At 44.6% G+C, this 22,400-nt stretch overlaps 1 protein-coding gene across 1 annotated transcript in view; it reads right to left on the minus strand.

Annotated features, from left to right (window-relative positions):
* The window catches only part of GCFC2 (GC-rich sequence DNA-binding factor 2), a 111,799-nt gene that overhangs the window by 65,481 nt on the left and 23,918 nt on the right, over window positions 1-22,400 (minus strand). Inside the window, exons 5-8 of the mRNA XM_030198793.1 lie at window positions 14,655-14,758; window positions 13,228-13,343; window positions 12,302-12,485; window positions 2,674-2,797 (exon numbers count right to left, since the gene is read on the minus strand). Of these exons, the coding sequence (XP_030054653.1) occupies window positions 2,674-2,797; window positions 12,302-12,485; window positions 13,228-13,343; window positions 14,655-14,758 (528 nt within the window). The remainder of the gene's footprint in view (window positions 1-2,673; window positions 2,798-12,301; window positions 12,486-13,227; window positions 13,344-14,654; window positions 14,759-22,400) is intronic.

Raw genomic sequence — 22,400 nt, forward strand, 5'->3', positions numbered from 1 at the left:
CAGATACGCAAAATGTAGGATAAAGTATAACGTTAAATAATAACAGTATGATTAAAGTAACCAAATTAAGGAGTTCAATGTTCAGGATCTGATTCCAGATGTTAATTAATTTCCTTTGGAGCAGGCATCACTTTTTCTCTGCCTCACTCCACCCCACTCCAAACAGGCAGCACATTTTTTCTTGGCTTCACAAGAAGCACTTCTTTCCAACACCCTTCCCTCCCAGGAAGCACTTTTTTCTAACCTTCCTTCCCAGAGAAAATGGTCACCCCTCCCCCCCAGCATAAAACATTTTTCCTCTTGGCTCCCTCACCTAGTAGCACTTACACCTAGGACCGGCTCGAGGCAATCTGCTGCCTGAGGTAAGGAATGAAATTATGCACCCCCCAAAGGAACCCAAAAGAGAGGGCCCCCTGCAAATTCTGCTCACGGAGGAGGGCGAGGACAGTCCCTCATTCAGAACACTGGTTAGGCAGTTAACCCATGGGGAAAAAAAAAGGAATGCAATGTATACTCCCAGGCTACTAGAAAAAAAAATGAAAACTGCTAACATTGGTTATAAACAAAACTTGTTTAAAATTATGTAGCCTGGATATAAAAAAATACCAACTCCTGACCCTGTCCTGTCACAATGTTAAATACAAACACACTCTGCACCCACAGAAGCCCTCCTCACAGAACAATGAGTTCAGACCAGAACTAGAGAATTTCCCCATAAAATTCACAATACTATCTCAACAGCAACATGACCCATTTCCAGTAGCAGGCATATTAAAATTAATAGAAAATCCTAAAAAAAGTCACTCAGGACCTAAAGAGCAAATCTATGATTTCAAAACAGCACCAACAAGGACCTTCCTTGGGGGGGGGGGGGGGGGGGGGATTTAACATTGAAGTGAGTCCACATTCCACAACATCAATACACCTATTGGGAAATTGAATATGCTAGATTCCTACAGACACTCTATGACCACACAATATTTGGCCTCAGTTACATACGCAAAAAACAAATACACCCTCTCCAAACACAGGATAACCCCAATCATTTTGAAATGTTGGCTCCTATGCCCCTATGTCCAGATGCTATCCCTGACTTCTACCTTTCCACCTCCTACCTCCTCCTGGGTCCAGCACCTCTCCCCGACCTCTCCCCTTCTGCACTGCTACTGTGAAAACAGAAAATGGCAGCATGAGACCTCAGAACCTGAGCCAATGCTCAGAGTCTTCTGGTACCGCACCCTCTGATGTGATTTCTTAAGTCAGAGGTGGCAGGGCTGTCAGATGCTGAACACTGCATAGGCGACTGGTGAGTTGATACACTGGTAAGCTCTCAGTGGTACACTGTTTGAGAAGCACTGCTCTAGATAACAAAGGCAGCTCAAGATTCTACTAGAATAGGCGCACTGCTCTAGATAACAAAGGCAGCTCAAGAGGAATTGGCCCACTGATTAAAGCAATGGGCGAAGAATTAGGAAAGCTAACACTCAGTTCTCACTTTTTCCACTGACACTCCTTTTGACCTTGGGCAAGTCAACAATGAGTGCCACTAAGCCTTCGGGCACAGACCAATGTACAGCAATGTATACCTCTCCAGCAGCACTATAAAAATTATACAAAAGTGTTCAGAGGTCCAGGATTACTAAGAGGCATATTTTCAAAGCACTTAGCCTTCCAAAGTTCCATAGAAACCTATGGAACTTTGGAAGGCTAAGTGCTTTGAAAATATGCCTCTAAGGCTCCATCCTCCTGCCAATCTTTGCAGCTTAGTAAACAAGGCCCTAAATAAAATTCTTTTAATATAAGAAAAGCTTGGATTGTACCAAATATAGTAATCATATAATATCAAATTTCGATATTTTTTGAACGTATGTATTCCCTTATACAAAGAGGATCAAGCTTACCAAACAAGACTATTCAGACTTTTTTTTCCCCCCATTATGGCAAGAGAACTGTGCAGGCAAAGAATCTGAATTAGTACTTTTACATTCATTTATACAAATGAACAAATTATTCTATACTTTGTCAATGAGGCACATTAGGCCTGGTCAGTCTGAAACACCAGCTGATAGTTCACTCTACTTCCGAGAGGGAAAACTAGTCATCAGCTATTTTCTCCAGAATCTGCAGTTTGGTATGTGCTTTAGTACACCTGTGCCCTTCCTGGCAGTGCTCAAACTACCTATAGAGACAATAAGGGAGGAGCAACCTCCAGACAAACCCCAGTAAGGGTCAGAGAGTAAACAAAGTACACTGGAAGAAAGCTCCTAAATTTGCAGAAGAAATTTCCTTTTAAAATAATTATTTTCACTACCTGAGAACTATAAACTATTGCATAGCATTGAGCCTTTGGCACTTCAATCTGGCTGATGTTGCGTTATTTCATTTTATTTATTATAATCTGTATAAGTCACATGTCTAGATGAATCACAAATAAATATTCACAACATATTTCACACTTAAAAAAATAAAAACCTGCTTTTTTTTTTTAATCTGCAAGAAACTAAACAGCCAATATCAGAATTCCAGAGAAGATCTCAAAACTTATCTAGGAGATAAACACACGCTCCATGGGAAAAATGGTATTTAAATCATTATCTATTTGCTGAATAAACTAGCATGCACAAAAAAATGCTAATTACTTTTTTCCTCCTTCAAACTGCCATTGTTACTAACTTGTTAACTGTTGAATAAATGCTGCTTCACTTCGCAAATCATCTTGTCTGCGCATCAACAAGGTAAGGGCTTTTTGTTGATGAAGCTGTTGCATTGCCAGTTCTAGCTCATCAATCACAGATATCTGTAACAGACATCAACAAATTATTAGCGTGTCTGATGAGTTTTGGCACAGGTATAAGCTACAGTAAATTAATCTTGTCTTAGAACTTAATAACATAAGAACAGCCAGACCAATGGTCTATCTAGTCCAGAATCCTGTTTCCAACAGTGGCCAATCCAAGTCACAAGTACCTGCCAGAAACCCAAATAGTAGCAACATTCCAAGTTACAAATCTCAGGGGAAACAGTGGCTTCCCCTTGCTATCCCGATAAACTATGGATTTTTCCTCCAGGAACTTGTCCAAACCTTTTTTTAAACCCAGATACGCCAACATTGTTACAACGTCCTCCAGCAGCGAGTTCCAGAGCTTAACTATTCTTTGAGTGAAAAAAATATTTCCTGCTATTTGTTTTAAAAGTATTTCCATGTAATTTCACTGAGTGTACCTGGTCTTTATACTTTTTGAAAGAGTGAAAAAAAATTGATTCATTTTTACCCGTTCTACACCACTCAGGATTTTATAGACCTCGATCGCCTCAGCCATCTCTTTTCCAAGCTGAAGAGATCTAATCTCTTTAGCCTTACCTCATATGAGGAGAGTTCCATCCCCTTTATCATTTTGATCGCTTTTCTTTGAACCTTTTCTAATTCCATTATATCTTTTTTAAGATATGGCGACCAGAACTGAACGATGACGAACAAAATTGCATAGCTCAAAAATGACAAAAAAAAACCTAGTGAATTTTGGAAAGGTGCTCTTTACTTGGGATTTGTGCACATAAAGATTCATGGTGTTATAACCAAATAGAGACCAGTTGCAACTGAACTGGAAGCACCCAACCCCCCCCTCCAAAAAAAAAATAAATAAAAGGAAGAAACTGCTGGAGGATTAGATAAAAGAATAAGCAATAATGCTTTAGAGAAAGGGGTGCTCAATATTGATCCTTGAGGGCCACAACCCAGTTGAGTTTTCAGGATTTCCATAAAGAATATGTACGAGATCTATTTGCATACAACAGAGGCAGTGCATATAAGTACATCTCATGTATATTCATTGGAGAAATCCTGAAAACCCGACTGGGTTGCAGCCCCCGAGATACAACACTGAGTACTCCTGCTTTAGAGGAAATAAAAAGTAATATCCAATAGCATTTTGCAAGCATTTCTGTGAGGAAGTTTGTTTATTTCACAATTTACTGGCTCGCCAATCTAAGCCACAGCCAAATGTAGGCGATTTACAAGTTAAAACAAAAATATAAAAGAACACCAAACATTTACAGAAAAGACACAAATCAGAGACCGACCATTCATCCAACATAAAAATAGCAATATATAGAATATGCCAATGCTGTTCATCTCCCGTCATGCAGTTCAGAAGACAATCTACTTACTTAAATTTTCATGTTCAAAATATTCATGTATCCCAAAACCCATCACTGTGTTATTGTGGCAGAATATTTTATAAGCACTGTAAATTTCTCAATGTGAACCTACCACGCAAGAGACCACCTGAGTGCTACAGTGCCCTATAAAACCTGACACATTGAAGACTTATCAGCCAAGATTCAAGGAGTTAAACCCATTCTCTATACTCTAAATTAAGACATTTCCTCTTTCTTTAGGAAACTATACTATTACAATATTTTGTGCATATCTTTAAGATTACATAAAGGTCAGGAAATAACACCCCGGGGTAGGTTTGGTTCTTCAAGACCAGATCTATACAAGCCTAGCTTAGAATTTACCAGAAATCTCAATTCTGGTTGACTGAAAAGCACATTACTCTGGATCTGTTCCATTTCCAAGCAGTATGCTATGGAGTGACTTATCAGAACAACTCAAGCACTGGTTTGTTAAAGTAAATCCTAATCAGGTAGTATTTTCCTGTTCCTTCTCCCCTCCCCAATTCACTGGCAACTTTTACAGTTCACATTAATATCTTTTCCCAAGGTAAAATTATGTATCATACCTGATAATTTTCTTTCCCTTAATCATAGCCGATCAATCCATAGAATGGTGGGTTGTGTCCATCTACCAGCAGGTGGAGATAGAAAGCAATCTTTTGCCTCCCTATAAGTGGTCATGTGCTGCCGGAAATTCCCCAGTATGTCGATATCAAAGCTCCATCCGCAGGACTCAGCACTTAGAGAATTACACCCACAAAGGGACACTCTGCCCAGCTCACCACCGCCGAAGCGGGGGAGGGGAAATATTCCAGCGCACCACCGCCAGGGCGGTGGGCGGGAAACCACATCCGCCAACGTGGGGGGAACTGGCTTATCCTGCTACCGCAACCACGGGAGGAGCTGGCTTACCCTAACACCGCCCAAGCGGGAGGGATACAAAGCTATACCCTACAGCCGCACGAAGCAGGAGGGAGTGCCGGCATAATTTAGTTATCAATCCAGCCACCGCCGAAACGGGGGGACAGGAAGCAGCAGCTCACTGTAACACAAAATCGTCTCAATTCGAAGAAACTTCAATTGGAAGAACTTGAACACGAAGTCCTCGTGAACAGGAAATGAAGACTGAACTTGAACCTGAAATGTAACCAGAACACAAACAATACAGATATCTGGGAGGGGCTATGGATTGATCGGCTATGATTAAGGGAAAGAAAATTATCAGGTATGATACATAATTTTACCTTCCCTATCATCAAGCCGATCAATCCACAGACTGGTGGGATGTACCGAAGCAGTACTCACCCAGGGCGGGACATGGAAATCCCTGAACGCAACACTGAAGCCCCAAACTGGGCCTCGGCCCGAGCCGCCACATCCAAGCGGTAATGTCGTGAGAAGGTATGAGCCGACGCCCAAGTAGCCGCTCTGCAAATGTCTTCCAAGGAGACAGATCTGGACTCCGCCATCGAGGCTGCTTGTGCTCTAGTAGAGTGTGCCTTCAGCTGAATAGGCGGAATCTTCCCTGCCGCCACATAAGCTGCCGCGATCGTCTCCTTGACCCAACGTGCCACCGTAGGCTTAGATGCCTGCAGAGCCTTACGAGAGATGCGAACAGCACGAACAGGTGATCTGACTTCCGAAAATCATTGGTCACTTCCAAGTATCTGATGATGACCCGTCTAACATCCAGGTATTTGAGCGCAGGGTACTCCTCTGGGTAATCCTCCCTACGAAAGGAGGGTAGGTAAAACTGCTGATTCACATGGAATCGAGAAACAATCTTGGGCAGGAAGGAAGGCACTGGGCGAATCGATACTCCTGCCTCAGTGAATCGCAGGAATGGCTCTCTACACGAGAGCACCTGGAGCTCGGAAACTCTTCTGGCTGATGCGATAGCCACCAGGAAGACCGCTTTCAATGTCAGGACCTTCAGCGATGCCCTTGGCAAGGGCTCGAAGGGCGGCTTCTGCAAGGTCCGTAGCACCAGATTGAGATTCCACGTAGGCACTATCGAGTGCAGAGGGGGGCGCAGGTGATTAACTCCTTTGAGAAAGCGCACCACACCTGGCTGTGAAGCCAGGGAAGTCCCCTTCAGACGACTCCTGAAGCAAGCTAGAACCGCCACCTGGACTTTCAGCGAACTGAGCGACAGGCCTTTCTCCAGCCCCTCTTGCAGGAACGCCAACACTGAAGATATTGGCGCAGTGAAGCGGCGATACAGAGCCTGCCTCGCACCACGACGCAAAGGTACACCAAACCCTGGCGTAAGTGGTAGAAGTAGAGCGCTTCCTCGCTCTCAGCATAGTGGCGATGACCTTGTCTGAGAAGCCCTTCTTCTTCAGTCGCTTCCGCTCAAAAGCCAGGCCGTAAGACCAAAGGGGGAGGGATCCTCCATCACCACAGGACCCTGATGTAAGAGGCCCCACTCCGCTGACAGCCGCAGAGGGCCGTCCACTGAGAGTCTGATTAAGTCCGCATACCAGGGACATCTGGGCCAATCCAGACCCACCAGGATCACCCGGCCTGGATGCTTTGCCACCTGGCCTAGCACCCTGCCCATCATGGGCCAGGGCGGAAACACGTAAAGAAGTTCCTGTGCCGGCCACTGCTGGAGAAGAGCATCGACTCCCAGAGATCGAGGGTCCCGTCCTCTGTTGAAAAAACGCGGCACTTGGCAATTGGTCGAGGACGCCATCAGATCCAGGCTCGGCCGGACCCAGCGCTTCGTGATGTCCAAGAACGCCCGAGCAGACAGTTTCCACTCTCCGGGATCCAAGGTATGGCGACTGAGAAAGTCCGCCTTGACATTCATGTGGGCCGCCGACAGCTGTTCCAGATTCGCTTCCGCCCACAGGCATAGCTTCATGGCCTCCTTGGCTAGAGGGGCGCTCCTGGTACCTCCCTGGTGATTGACATAGGCAACAGCCGTGGTATTGTCCAACAGGACCCGCACAGGCCTCAGCACCAGTACCGGGAGAAACTCTAGAAGCGCCAACCGAATGGCTCGGAGTTCCAGGAGGTTGATGGACCATTTTGACTCTGCAGGAGACCAGAGCCCCTGTGCTGTCCGTCCCAGGCAGTTGGCTCCCCAGCCCGTCAAGCAGGCGTCCGTCATGACGACAACCCACTCCGGGGTCGTAAGAGGCATTCCTGCGGACAGCTTGCCTGGCCTCAGCCACCAACTCAGCGCCTTTCGCACCGCTGGATCCAAAGGAAGGCGTACGACGTAATCCTGCGAGACTGGAGTCCACCGCCGCAGAAGAGGGTGCTGTAGTGGTCTCATATGAGCCCTGGCCCAGGGCACTCCCTTCATCGTGGCCGTCATGGAGCCCAACAGCTGCACATAGTCCCAAGCTCAAAGAGTAGATGAGGCTAGGAACTGGTCCACCTGGGTCCGAAGCCTGACGCTCCGGTTGTCCGGCAGGAACACTCTGCCCACTTGGGTGTCGAATCGAACTCCCAGATACTCCAGGGATTGAGTCGGGCGCAGCTGGCTTTTCTACCAGTTGATGACCCATCCCAGGGAACTCAGAAGAGCAATGACCCTGTCTGTAGCTCTCCCGCACAGTGTGATAAAGTCACCTCCAGGATAGTTGGGTTAAGGCAGTTTCAGTCTGAAATACAAGTCCCAGAAGGCATTGCAGGCAAGGAGCCAGAGGGGGAGATGAAGAACCCGGACTGGACTCCTAGCTGCAATCAGGGAAGACATGGGTGTACGCTGGCAGGTTGTGTAGAGTGGCTGCCACTAGGCAGAAAGAGAGTTAGGAAACCCTGTATGCAGGAGCTCATCATTGGTCTCATTAGTCTAATGCTTCACTCAGCTGGTTTGGGTGTGAGGAAGCTAAGGGAAGGAGAATGATTGGTGGTGGTAGCTGAAGCCAGGGATTGATTAGGCAGGTGGGATGAAGTCCCAGCAGTGGAGTTCAGTTCAGGAGAGAGAAGCAGAAGGAGATAAGTATTTGCAGGCTGAAAATCCTTGGGCAGGGAGGTCCCTAAAGTACTGAAGCAGGCTGAGATTCCTTGGGTGAGAGGAAGTCCCAAAAGTATTGAATTCACTGTGAAGCTGATGCAGGGGAAAACCCTTGGGTAGGAGGAGTCCCTAAAATATTGAACTCTCCTGAAGGTAAAGAGGATAGAAGGTAGAAAATGCTGCTTGGTGACTGAACTGTGATGATGAACTGAAAGAACTGTTTGTCTTGGGAATTGAATTACTATTTATTGTGCACTGGATAAAGAGCCCAGACTGAAGCCTGTAACCCTGTATTGAATCCTGGTATGTGCTATGCTGCTATTGGAACTATGTACTAGAAACCTGCATGGAATAAAAGTTCTTAAGATTGAAGTTACTGGTGGACATCTGTTTCTTCACTGTACCGGGAGCCTGTGGCTGGAGGAGATTGTTCTATCCTTGGCTGCACAAGAGAGGTACCTGGTTACAATAGGAAGGGGCTCGGATCAGCCAGTCGTCCAGATAGGGATGGACTTGCACTCCCTCCTTGCGGAGGTAGGCCACGATGACCACCATTACTTTGGAGAAGGTCCGCGGAGCCGTAGCCAACCCGAACGGGAGGGCTCTGAACTGGAAGTGTCGGCTCAGTACTGCAAAGTGCAGAAGGCGCTGATGAGGCGGCCAGATGGGAATATGTAGGTAAGCTTCCATGATGTCCAGGGATGCCAGGAATTCTCCCTTTTTCACCGCAGCTATTACGGAGCGGAGGGTCTCCATCCGGAAGTGCCGAACTTTCAAGGCCCGATTGACTCCCTTGAGGTCGAGAATAGGCCGAGCAGATCCTTCTTTCTTTGGCACCACAAAGTAAATGGAGTAGCGCCCCTTGCCAAGCTGATCTACTGGCACCGGGACCACAGCACCCAGGTGGATCAGGTTGCTCAAAGTCTGCTGCATGGCAGCTGCTTTGACCTGAGACTTGCAAGGAGAGTTTACAAACCCGTCTCTTAGGGGTCGGCAGAACTCTAGCTTGTAGCCGTCTCTGATGACTTCCAGAACCCAAGCGTCTGAAGTTACCCTGGTCCACTCGCCCAGAAACGAGGACAACCTTCCTCCTATCTGCACTGGGCCATGGACCAGGTCCCCGTCATTGGGTACGCGACCATGGGGGTGGGCCGGAGGGCGAACCTCCGGGACGGCAGTCCCTGCGAAAGGAATGCTGCTTGGGGGAGAAGTTCCGTTTGAAGGAAGCGGAGGCAGAGGAGGCAGACTTGCCCGGGCGATACCGACGGGCTTCCTGGAATCAGCCCTTAGAGGAACCAGGACGAGCACTGCCGGCCCGAGTCCTGACCTCCGGCAACCTCTTGCCCTTGGTCGTGCCGAGCTCCGTCACGATCTTGTCCAGCTCGTCCCCAAAGAGCAGCTTGCCTTTAAAAGGCAACTTGGCTAGGCGAGATTTAGAGGCATGGTCAGCAGACCAGTGCTTAAGCCAGAGCCACCGCCGCACAGAGACCGTCTGAGCCATACCTTTGGCCGAGGCTCTCAAAACATCATACAGCAAGTCTGCCAAGTAGGCCAAACCTGACTCCAGGGTCGGCCATTCCGCCCTCCAGGATGGATCTGAGGAGGAAGCCCGCTGCAAAACGGTCAGGCACGCCCTAGCCACGTAAGAGCCGCAAACCGAGGCTTGCAAACTCAGAGCGGCCGCCTCAAAGGACGACTTTAAGGCCGCCTCCATTCTCCTGTCCTGAGCGTCCTTCAGGGCAGTGCCACCTTCCACCGGCAGCGCCGTTTTCTTAGTCACGGCCGTGATTAAGGAATCTACCGTGGGCCAGACAAAGGCTTCCCGTTCCCCCTCAGGCAAGGGGTACAGATGGGACATAGCTCTGGCTACTTTCAGGCTCGCTTCAGGGGCATCCCATTGCGCTGAAATTAAGGTCTGCATGGCTTCATGAACGTGGAAGGTTCTAGGCGGGCGCTTCATTCCCAGCATAATGGCGGAGCCAGTAGAGGCTGAGAGAAGGCCTTCCTCTGGAGAGGCAATCTTCAAAATGCTCATGGCCTGCACAAGCAGGTTGGGCAAATCCTCTGAGCGAAAAAGCCGCGCTGCAGAGGGGTCATCCGCTCCATCCGAGCGAGGATCAGTCTCTTCCATAGAGTCCGCTAAGGATCTCTAGGAGAACTCAGACACGCTGCCGTCATCCACATCAGAGGAGACCGAGTCCCCCGGGGGTAGAAGATCCACCCGAGGGCGCTTGAGCATAGAGGCCTCATCACCCCTATCAGAGAGGGAAGCAGGGGCAGCATTCTGCATAAGAAAGGCCTGATGCAGCAGCAAAATGAACTCAGGAAACTCCCCAGTCTGTGCATTTCTGCAGCCTGTACCACGGCCCTAGAGGCGCCCTCCACCTGCGCTCCCAGGAGCGGGGGGAGAGGCATGTTGTGCGTCCAAAATGGCATCCGGTGCGAAACTCTGAGGAGCCGCGCGGGAAGAATGGTGCTTTAATTTCGCCGACTTTTTACCGTCGCCCGAGTCAAGGACGACCAAGCTGTTAACGTCTCCCCCCTCGAGGACGGCCCAAGAAGACACCGTCCGAGCAGCATGGCCGATCACGACCGGGAGGGCGGCCAGCGGGGGATGGGCGCCTAAGGCGGGAAAGGCCGCCGCGCCGGAGGAAAAACCGGGGAACTCTCCCAGCTCCGAAAGGGCGCCCAAAAAGGGCGACTTCACCTTCGATTCCCCCGCTAGGCGCGCGAACGCATACCGGGGAGCGTCTTTTCGCGCCCTTGCCATCCGAGGCCATAGCCACGTGGAGACCGTTCAGGGAACCCCCTGCCCGCTAGTAAAAGGTAAAAATTACCTGCTTCTTGCTCCGACGACTTGTTCCAGTGAGCAGCTGCAAATGAACGTCCTTTTTGAACGTTGTTAAAATATATTTTTTTAATTTTTTTTTTAACGGAGCCAGCAGGAGGGGGAAGAAAAGGAGGGACCTGGCACCACCAGGTTTGCACTTGCTCACGAAGAGCCCTCAACCCCAGGTACTCAACAAAACCTAAACAATTAGGCTTGGAGACCTAGCCAGAGCTGCTGCTGTGCGACCACACACCTGCTGAGATAGAGAACATACTGGGGAATTTCCGGCAGCACATGACCACTTATAGGGAGGCAAAAGATTGCTCTCTATCTCCACCTGCTGGTAGATGGACACAACCCACCAGTCTATGGATTGATCGGCTTGATGATAGGGGGAATAAACTTTTAGGATTACTTGCCAGTATGATTTTTTTGTATTCCATGCAATGGCTGGTGCCTCAGTACACCAAAAGTACACAAAGGAATAACCTGTGGGGCAGGATACTTGCCTAGAGGCAAGCAGAACTCCAGTTTGTAGAAAGGAGTTTGCCCATGTAGGAGTCTAAGCATAGGTGCAAAGCCTGAATAGGGCTTGGTAGGACCCTCCAAGTGCTATGGGGACAACTAGGGACAGGTATTAGAACAGGAGTTATTTTTTTTGTACTATGCTTCCCTTTGAGTCTGGTGAAACCTAAAGACCCTGTATTTAAACGCAGAATACAATATCTATTATTTCATTACAAAGGAAATCCATTATGCTCAAATACAGTTGTCAAAATATTAACATTAAGAAAGCACACAAATATGTTAACCATTATGAATTACACACTTGGAGAAAAAGGTACTTCACACACAAGCCAAATGTACTCTGGTGTTACTTTTTTTAGGGTATGATCATTTTAGATAGTGGGATTTATTGAAGTTAATCAATTTTGAAGTCTAGACACCATAAATTACTTTGCTGTCTACATTCATTATTGAATGAAAAGCTAAATTTCAGGTAGAGACTAGTGAAAATAATTTTTTCTCAGCCCAAGTGGCATTATTCGGGAACATAGGAAAGAAACAAACGGAAAAAAAAAAAAAACTAACTCACCTACGATCAGCGTTTTTCCCCCAAAATGTTTTTCCCATTTCAGAAAAACATTTTGTTTTAGAGAAAATGAAGCTCTAGAATAATTTAATATACTATTTGCCAAGCATCAAACTAGAGCAACATACTGCAGCCACTGCCTGTTCTTGTAGATGAAGAAACAGACAAATGAGCAAAAGAGTTATTACTTAGGTCTCCCCTAATATAGCACACAAATTTCAATCACCTTTTCATTCAGGCAGTCTGCTAAGTTTTCTATGTATGTTTTCATAGTCTTGTAGAACTTGTAATTCGCAGCACTGTTTGATTGTTCTAAATCTGTGATAACACTTTTGGACCTTTCAATATCATGTACTACTTTTTCATATTCCCTCTGATGCGACCGATGAATTTCCTGAAGAGATTTTAACCTAGTAGGAAAAAAAAATACTTAAAACATTTAAACACATTAACCTATATCTAAATACGCTGTTTCAGAACAAAATAAAACATGCTTTTAAACATCTATATACACATTGGTTTTACTATATACACCTAACTTCTTCAGGCCTAGGTAAACATGGTTTAAAGTTATCGGTACAGAACTACCTCCATTCTAAATGTACCTTGAAAGCTCATAAGTGGAGGAGTGGCCTAGTGGTTAGGGTGGTGGACTTTGGTCCTGGGGAACTGAAGAACTGAGTTCGATTCGCAGCACAGGCAGCTCCTTGTGACTCTGGGCAAGTCACTTAACCCTCCATTGCCTACCGCATTGAGCCTGCCATGAGTGGGAAAGCGCGGGGTACAAATGTAACAAAAAAAAAAAAAATATATATATATATATATATATATATATACACACACATTGAATATTTTTCTAATATTACAGAACACAGACTGTAGACACCAAGCTCTTACCTGCATAAGAAAAAATTATATATTGACTACTAATTTTCTTTCCTTGTGTGCTGCCAAACCAGTCCAGACACAGGCACTTAAATTCCCATACCAGTAGTAGATAGCAAAGTAGTTCTCCATTACCACCCTATAAACTAGGCTCCCAAACAATATCCAACTCTCCAGTATTCTTACATGAAAGGATAAAACTCTACAACAAAAAAAGTCCTTCATATAAATAAAGGTTTGCAAAATTAAAGGACATTTATTTTTTACCTTGTAGACAATCTCTTCTTTATAATTTCAAGGTTCACAGGTGGCAGTATTGGGGGCTCACGTTTGATCTTCACATGGTGAGAGTTATGCGATGTGAAAACATCCAGGTCACTTCCCTAAAGGATCGCAAAGCATTACCATATATTTTCCTTCCAATAAAAATCTATATACTCTACCAATAAGTCAGGTACAAAACATGCAAAGACTACTGAACGCATCAGAGACAATGTTTTTTTTTCTATTTCATGTTTACAGCTTCTCATGCCATACTTTCTCCTGCAATAGGAAGTCAGTAGTGTGGCTTACATTACTAAATCATCAGCATGCGTTCTGTTCTTGCTGGTTAAATGTAAACAAACTCATTAGAAACAGAAAAGCTGCACTGGGGGGGGGGGGGGGGGGGGACAACTTATCCTGCATGTAAAAATGTGTCCATTCCAACAACACAAAAACACTACCAAGTGGCTTATATTTATGTTTATTACATTCTTGATATACCGCAGTTCTGTAGTACAAAGTGGTTTACTATTACATACAGCTACTTTTCCTGTCTCTGGTAGGCTCACAATCTAGGTTTTTGTATCTAGGCAGGATAAAGGAGGGTTAAGTGACTTGTCCAGCCCAATGAGCTAACCCTGTGGTTCCCAAACCTAGTCCTGGAGGTGCCCCAGCCAGTCATGTTTTCAGGATATCCATAATGAATATTCATGAGCTAGAATTGCATACAGTGGAGGTAGCGCATGCAAAGCTCTCTCCTGAATATTCATTGTGGGTATCCTGAAAACCTGACTAGCTGGGGTGACTCCAGGACCAGGTTTGGGGAACACTGAGCTAACAAACACTCAAAATTCGGAGGCAATTACACAGAAACTTTTCATAAATCTGCATATTTACTTTTTTATTTTATAAAATAAAAATGCCAGAAAATTGCTTTTATCTGAGCTTAATTAAATTATTTGTTTCTTTTTCTTTGGGGGAGGAGGAAAATCGTAGTTTTCTACACTGGGGAAGAAAGAAGGGTAAAGGGGGAGGAGAGGACAATCCACTCATACTCCACAGCTCCTCCAACCACTCACTTGTCTCATTCCCATCCTCGCTCCTTTATCTCCTACTATTCCTCTGTCCCCCTCCCTTGTATCCTTTACTTACTCTCCTTCCTTCTATTTCCTCACTCAACCTCCCACCCTAGACATCCACAGCACCTCAGGCCACATCTTCCTCCTTAACTGTCAAGGCTGGTGCCACACCTTGTCCTGCATGATATAAAGTGCACACTCTGGGATGGAAGGTGCGGAATGACAAAGTGCTGCCATAATGATAAGAAGATGCCAGAACCACTGAGCAGCAGCCATTACTGAGCAGCAGCCACCAAGGTCACTGCTGATTTTCCTGCCCTTGGTCTACTGCAGCAGTTCCAAGTGGATTACCTGAAATATTTTAACTGCTTTCCTTAGTTGTTGCTGTTCCCACATTTCCTGAGTTTCATTATCATCTTGGCTTTCCTCACTTTCTTCGTCATTTTCCAAAGATGCTATGGAAAATTAAGAGTCTATAATATTTATAAACAGACTAGCAAAACAAGAATTCCACAAGATATACTAACACAACATTTTTAGCTACAGCACAAGATCTGCACCATGTTGACACGAGCTACCTAATTACAATAAAATCATAAACTTAAAATAAAAAAAATAAAAAAAATAAGAGTTCATAATAGCAGTACCAATATTATTATTGCTAGTGTAGTGAATTCTAAGTGTGATTTAGGAAGCTTCTTTCCCAAAAACACAGAAAAGGGAAAAGTCATAATAAGGCAAGCCATAGACATCACATGCAAAAATGGTAAAGCTCCACAACAGCCTCCTAAATATAAAAGTACTGGCAGCATCTTAGTAGCCAGTGGCCAAGCAGTGGAGCACAGTACTGCCATTCAGAGAGATCAGAGTTCACTTGCTGGTTCAGGCCTTCAGCTCCTCAGGTCAGATAGGTATGGAAATGCTAAACATGTAACATCCACAGTCGGCCAAAGGGTCAGTCACTACGCAATGCCAATTACTAGTGACCAGACTTAAAACCCATGATTGCAGGGCTCCCTAAATAAGACCACGACCCTAGCCAAGGACTGTCACTGAAATGTATGGACTGAAGAAAGTTGGAATGAAATCAAAATAAAGAAAAAAATCAACGGGTAGCTGAAAATGAAGGCTTCTGTATCCCAGTTCTGAAAAGCTGACACAGGCAGGAAGAAACTGCTAGGTCGTAAAAGAACCACATGAATGGCCTTCAGAGATCCAACTAGTAAATGTACAAATTAACATCTACTTTAAGATTTTCCTGCCAAAATGTCAATGCTGCAGAATGCATGCCAAACAGCATAATTGCATTTTCTCACTATTTGCAAAGCAGAAGTAGAAAAACATTTCAGTGAAGGAGCTCAAACAGCATATAAAAAAGTTAGCTACATCTAGAGCAGGGATCCTCAATCCAATCCTTGGGATATACCCAACCAGTCAGCTTTTCAGGATACCTATCATGAATATTCATGAAGTATCTCTGCATTCACTGCTTCCGCTGTATGCAAATCTCTCTTGTGTATTCATCATGGTTATGTTGAAAACCAGTGTGTCCCAAGGACAGGGTTGAGAACCCCTGATCTAGAGTTTTGAAGCTGATATTTAATGCTAAAAATAGCAGGATCTTATCTCTTCTATCTGGTCGATAATAAAAGGAGCTTACTGTGAACACTATCCACATCTAAAAGGTTGTTCTGTGGCTGTACATGAGAAATAGTGATATTGCATATATAAGTATATGTTTTGGTTCCTAGTCATTCATCCAAAGCTTATATAATCCTTTCAAGAAAGCTAGTTAATCATTTAACTTATTAGTGGAACATAACCACAAAGGTATGGCACGGTCACATTTGCAATATGGTAATACTAGAGCCCAGCTAAAGAACAAGTTATTTGGAGTTAGTCTTCACTGGACCAAACTTGCTTTCCTTGTGCCATCACCATCCAGTTGGATAGGTAGGACCTTAAAAAGTGAAAGGATTTTAAAAAAGGAGAAATTAGATCTTACCTGCTAATTTGCTTTCCTTTAGTCCCTCTGGACCGGACCAGGATTGGACTGATGGTAGGCGAGCACAACCAATCCTGGTCCGGTCCAGAGGGACGCTAAGGAATATATATTTATATCCCACATTATCCCAAGCAAACTCTGGTTCAATGTGGCTTACATTTGAAAACATAGTGAGACAGAATAATAGAGTTCAGTAGCATCATTACAGCAAGTAGATGGATGTGTCTGAAACATTTAACGAAGTTGAGATCAGCATATATGTTTATTTAGATTTGATAAACCGCTCTAACTGCCAGGGCAGAGCACAGCAGTGTATAGAGTCAAAAACTTAAATACATAAAGAAAACAACCAAAACTTCAAAACTTGGATAGGAAAGGGGTACATTCATGCAAAAGAAGGTACAAGAATATATATACCAAACTGCATTTGAAAGACTGTCTTGCAATGATGCAGCATGTTCAGAAATTTAAATCAGGCGCGGATGCTGTTCAAAAATACCATCTTGGAAGCCCAGGCCAAATATATTCCATGTATTAAAAAAGGAGGAAGGAAGACCAAATGATAGCCAACATGGTTAAAAGTGAGGTGAAAGAAGCTATTAGAGCTAAAAGAAAATCCTTAAGAATATGGAAGAAGGATCTGATTGAAAATAACAGGAAACAGCATAAGGAATGGCAAGTCAAATGCAAAGCGCTGATAAAGAAGGCAAAGAGACTTTGAAAAGAAGATTGTACTGGAGGCAATACATAGTAAAAAAGTGTTTGTTTTTTAGGTAAATTAAAAACAAGAAGCCGGCAAAAGGATCAGTTGGACTGCTAAATGACCGACGGTAAAAGAGATACTGAGGGAAGACAAGGAATAGCGGAAAGATTAAATAAATTCTTTGCTTAGATTTTCACCTAGGAAGATGTGGGAGAGATACCAGTGCCAGAAATGGTATTCAGTGCTGAAGTGTCAGAGAAACTGAATCATGTCTCTGTAACCCTGGAAGATGTAATGGAGCAATATCACAAATTGAAGAGTAGCAAATCACCTAGACCGGATGGTATACATCCCAGAGTATTCATAGAATTGAAAAATGAACTTCCAGAACCGTTTTTAGTAATATGTAATTTATCTTTAAAATAAAAGCAAAGCATTGGAAGACTGGTGGATGGCCAATGCAACGCTGATTTTTAAAAAGGGTTCCAGAGGTGATCCGGGAAATTACAAACCGGTAAGCCTGATGTTGGTGCTGGACAAAATGGTACAGACTATTATAAAGAACAAAATTACAGAGCTTATACATACACATAGATTAATGAGACAAACCCAACATGGATTTAGACTTCTGAGGAAACTGGAAAGTCATGGGATAGGAGGTAGTGTTCTATTGTAGATTAAAAAACTGGTTAACAGAGAGAAGGGTTAAATGGTCAGTATTCTCAATGGAGAAATTGAAAAAGGATTGTGAAAAATTACAAGAGGACCTTACGAAACTGAAAGACTAGGCATCCAAATGGCAGATGACGTTTAATGTGAACAAGTGCAAAGTGATGCATGTGGGAAAGAGGAACCCAACTATAGCTATGTGATGCAAGGTTCCAGGTTAGCAGTCACTGACCAGGAAAAGGATCTAGACATCATCGTTAACGATACATTGAAACATTCTGCTCAGTGTGCAGCAGCGGATAAGAAAGCAAAAAGAATGTTAGGTATTATTAGGAAAGGAATAGAAAACAAAAATGAGGAAGTTATAATGCCTTTGTATTGCTCCATGGTTCGACCGAACCTCGAATATTGTGTACAATTCTGGCCACTGCATCTCAAAAAAGATATAGTGGAATTAGAAAAGGTAAAGAGAAGGGCGACGAAAATGATAAAGTGGATGGAATGACTTCCCTATGAGGAAAGGCTAAAGCGGCTAGGGTGCCTCAGCTTGGAGAACAGATGGCTGAGGGGAGATACGATAGAGATCTATAAAATAAGGTGTGGAACAGAACAGTTAGACATGAATCGCTTGTTTACTCTTTCCAAAATTACTAGGACAAGGGGGCACGCAATGAAGCTAAAAAGTAGTAAATTTAAAACAAATCAGAGGAGCACATGACGTCATGACCGGAGGAAGTCACTGAAGAGAACTGCTCTGGCTCCCTGCGGACCCTCCAGCACTAAATAATATCCTAAACCCCACGAAAACCACTTCGGAGAGAGGGAAGTCATAGATAAACATCTTGGGAACAGGCGAGGCAAGAGGTGGCAAGGAATAGTGACACGAAGTGTGCATAAAGACAAAGATAAAGTCTGCGGCAGGCCTGCAGAGGACAAGATGGCGGTGCCCCCGAGCACAGCGGGACACACAATGTCTTCCACATGGATTGCGGAAATCACCGCGGAGATGTCTTCAGTAATGGAAGACCTACTAGAGCATAGATTGGCGCCTATAGATACGAAATTGGAGAGGCTACATACCCAGCTAGAATATCTGGCGCAGGACTATGCAGCATGTTTGACGTGCACGAGTGAGGTGAAAGACAGAGTGACCATGGTGAAGGAGACACAGACCTTAATTAAGAATCAGCTAACTGCTCTGGAAGCGAAGGTGGATGACCTAGAAAACAGGTCCCGCCAAAATAATCTCCATTTAGTTGGCTTGTCAAAATCAAGAAAGGACAATGAGCTCATTGGCTGTTTAGAACAATGGCTTTCTAAAGAACTTCATTTCCCAGACTCCTTGGGGCCACTGCGGATTGAGAGAGCTCATCAGATGGGACCCCGGAGAGACGAGCAGGCAAGACCTACAGTGGTCATGCTTCGTGTTCTAAACTATGTACATAAGCAGGCAATTTTGCAGGAGCTGAGGATGGGTAAAAAGCTGAGCTCTGAAAACCATGCTGTGAAACGTTTTCAGGATTACTCCACAGGGGTGGCGGCAAAGAGGAAATGATTTACCCCCATATGCTCGAAATTACACTCGCTCAAAGTTCGTTTTGCCCTGCTTTACCCTGCCACCCTGAAGATTACTCATAATAGAGATACCTGAGCCTTTGATGTGGTGGAAGACTCTCAGGCGTTTCTAACGCGTATAGAGGGAGAGAGAACACCTGGGAAAGCGAAGGAGATTACTAAAGGATGATGGACTGGTTTCTACGAATCATACCTACCTGTTAGAGAAGTCATGAAAGGGTTTTTGCCTTGTACTCTGGAGACTCGTACATTTGAATATGGTACATAAGGAAACACAATGTAAGTGGGAGATAGCAGCCTTAGAATCTGCCGTGAACTTTGAGGTTTTTTTGTTTGTTTTACATATATTCCTTATACCTTTGAATATAACAATGACTGATGGATTGCAATGCTAAAAGATTTACTTGAATACCCAGGAAGCCATAGACACTGGGGACCAAATGGAGTATTTCCCTACAGAGTCATCAATGATTTAGTTCTGGCTTCCCCTAGTTGATTGGGGATCCAGGGAGCTGAGTAGACTACCTAAGGTTCGACAGGGAGGGAAGAGGAGCATTGGCGAGGTTTTGTGGGTCTATACAGTGTTACCCTCCTTCTGAATACGAACTGAATATGGAGTCTTCATTAAAAGGATCTTACTGCATCTGTGATTTAATTGAGATTACCCGTTAGACTGCTAAGGTAGCCAATACATTACCTGAAGTTATTAGAGTGGGTTAACGGGCACTTACAATATATACAGAATTCTTGTTGGGGGGGGTTTTCCCCCTCTTTCTTTTGCAGGGTAACTTGATAGACTATTTAGGTGCAGCTCTATCATACCTAGTGGTTATTAATATTGGATGAAAATGAACACACAGTGTCTATATGTATGGATATGGGAAAGTGGTTTTATTTGGGGGTTTTTTTTGGCTTTTGGTGGGAATGTTAGGTTTGAAGATTTAATACCAGTTATGTTGTTGGGGGGTTACGCAGGGAAAACGTTACAAGTGCTAGTTCCTGTGGGGGGAACGAGGTCTTTTGGGACTGAGGGAAAGGGGGGGGGTGGGGGTTGAGGACGATTTGGTTTGTTGTGCAGGGTCAAGGGGCATAATAGAATTGGACAGCTGGAGGTATAACAAGAAGAGTATGATTGGAAGCTGAGGGCTGGCTTGGGGACTGGGAGACTGTGGTCTTGGGGGGGGGGAATGCTCGCTGGGACATCCCTCCTGGAATTCAGATATTAATTGTGTATACAGAGATATTTGATATAACAATGCAATGGTAAAAAGTGGTTACATGGCATGTAGGGGGGATAAATTATCCAATAAAGAGGTCCAAGATACTGCAGCATTTGCACAGAAATAGGGTTGACATTGCTCTACTTCAGGAGACTCATCTTAATAACCTGGAACATGCTAAGTTCCAAACCTGGTGGGTTGGGCAGTGTGTGGTGGCCTAGGCCCAGAAGAAAAAAAGGGGGGGGGGTTGCTATTTTGGTTAAAAAAGGGATAGCAGGAACATTGGCAGTGGACCCGCAGGGCAGGTATCTGCTGGTAGAGGCGGTAATTAACCATCGGAAAGTGCTTATATGCAATATATATGCCCCTAATCAGTATGAAAAATTTTTTTAATCAAAAGTTGTCTAATCTCCTGATAAGATATCAGCCTATGGAGTTGATGGTGGGAGATTTCAATGCAGTGTGGGACCCCTTTCTGGACCGATCGCTCCCCAAGCAATCTCCGCCCTACTTCATAATACGGGTCTGCTTCACTTGAGCCAGTTGTTAGACTTGGTGGATGCTTGGCGAGTATTACACCCCTTGGACAGGGATTATACACACTGTTGGAGAGCGCGTTCGACCCAGTCACGTATAGATTACTTGTTGATCTTGAGGAGATTGTTTGGTGAAGTCTCTAAGGTAGAAAACCATACGTTATTTCGGATCACGCCTGGATTTGGATGGACTGGAAGGCTAATACTAGAGATACAGGCCTTAGGCGTTGGATGTTTCCTTTGGACTTGTATAAGGATGTAATATTTAGAGAAAAACTAATAGATGTCTGGAAAAATTATGCACTGCAGAATGCAGAACCTGAGGGAGACCCTATTCTGTTTTGGGAACCAGCGAAAGCAGTGCTGCAGGGAAAAATTATCAGCTACTCACATCATGTTAAGAAAGTTAAGGATAGAGACATTTTGAGATTGCGCTCACAGTTGTGCCGGGCACGGAAGCAATTTGGTTTAACACATGCGGAAGCTCATAAACAATGGATGATAGAATTGCAGACGTCTTTAAATGAGCTTTTACATAGCCGGGCATTGAAGTCCCAATTATACTATCGTTACCAGTTACATCGCTATGGCAACAAAGAATGAGGCTTAATGGCAAGGCTTATTCACCCTAAAGGGGCCGAGAGCAGAGTTCTTATACTTAGTGATGGTAAAGGAGGTCGGTTAAGGTCAGATGAACAGATTTGTAAGCCTTTTAGAGATTATTATTGTACTCTTTTTACTCTGCTCTGCAGGAAGGCCTTCCCAGCCAGATGTACTTGGGGAATTTAAATTGACCTTCTCTCACGCAGTTGGCGGTCGCATGCCTTAACGCCCCAATTCAGGAAGAAGAGGTGGCTTGGTTATAGCTAGGAGCCCTTTACAAAGAAACCCTGGGTCCCGATGGCCTTCGAGTGGAATTTTATAAGTTAATGGGTGCACAAATAGTAGCCCCAATCACGAGGTGTTTGACTAAAAGGTGGACTTAGAACGAATATCACCTACTCTTGCCTCGGCGCAAATCATAGCTCTACCTAAACCCGGGAAGGATCTGGTGGAATTGGCTTTCTACCGGCCCATATCCTTGTTAAATTATGAAGCTAAGATTATGGCTAACAGAATGGGGCATTATTTACCTAGTTTAGTGCATGAATCCCAAGTTGGCTTTGTAGGTGGGAGATCAGTGGCAAAAAAATTTGAGAAGAATTTTGACATCTTTAGAATTTGGCAGACAGTGGCAGCTGCAGTCATTACTGATCAGCTTTGACGTGGAAAAGGCCTTTGACCGGGTGTACTGGGATTTTCTTTTTGCCTCACTGGAAGCATATGGGTTTCCAGGGCGGTTCGTTTCAGCGGTCAAAGCATTGTACTCTAATCCTAAAGCCAAGATTT

The sequence above is a fragment of the Microcaecilia unicolor genome, chromosome 3, assembly GCF_901765095.1.
Source record: "Microcaecilia unicolor chromosome 3, aMicUni1.1, whole genome shotgun sequence".
NCBI classification, from domain to species: Eukaryota; Metazoa; Chordata; class Amphibia; order Gymnophiona; family Siphonopidae; genus Microcaecilia; species Microcaecilia unicolor.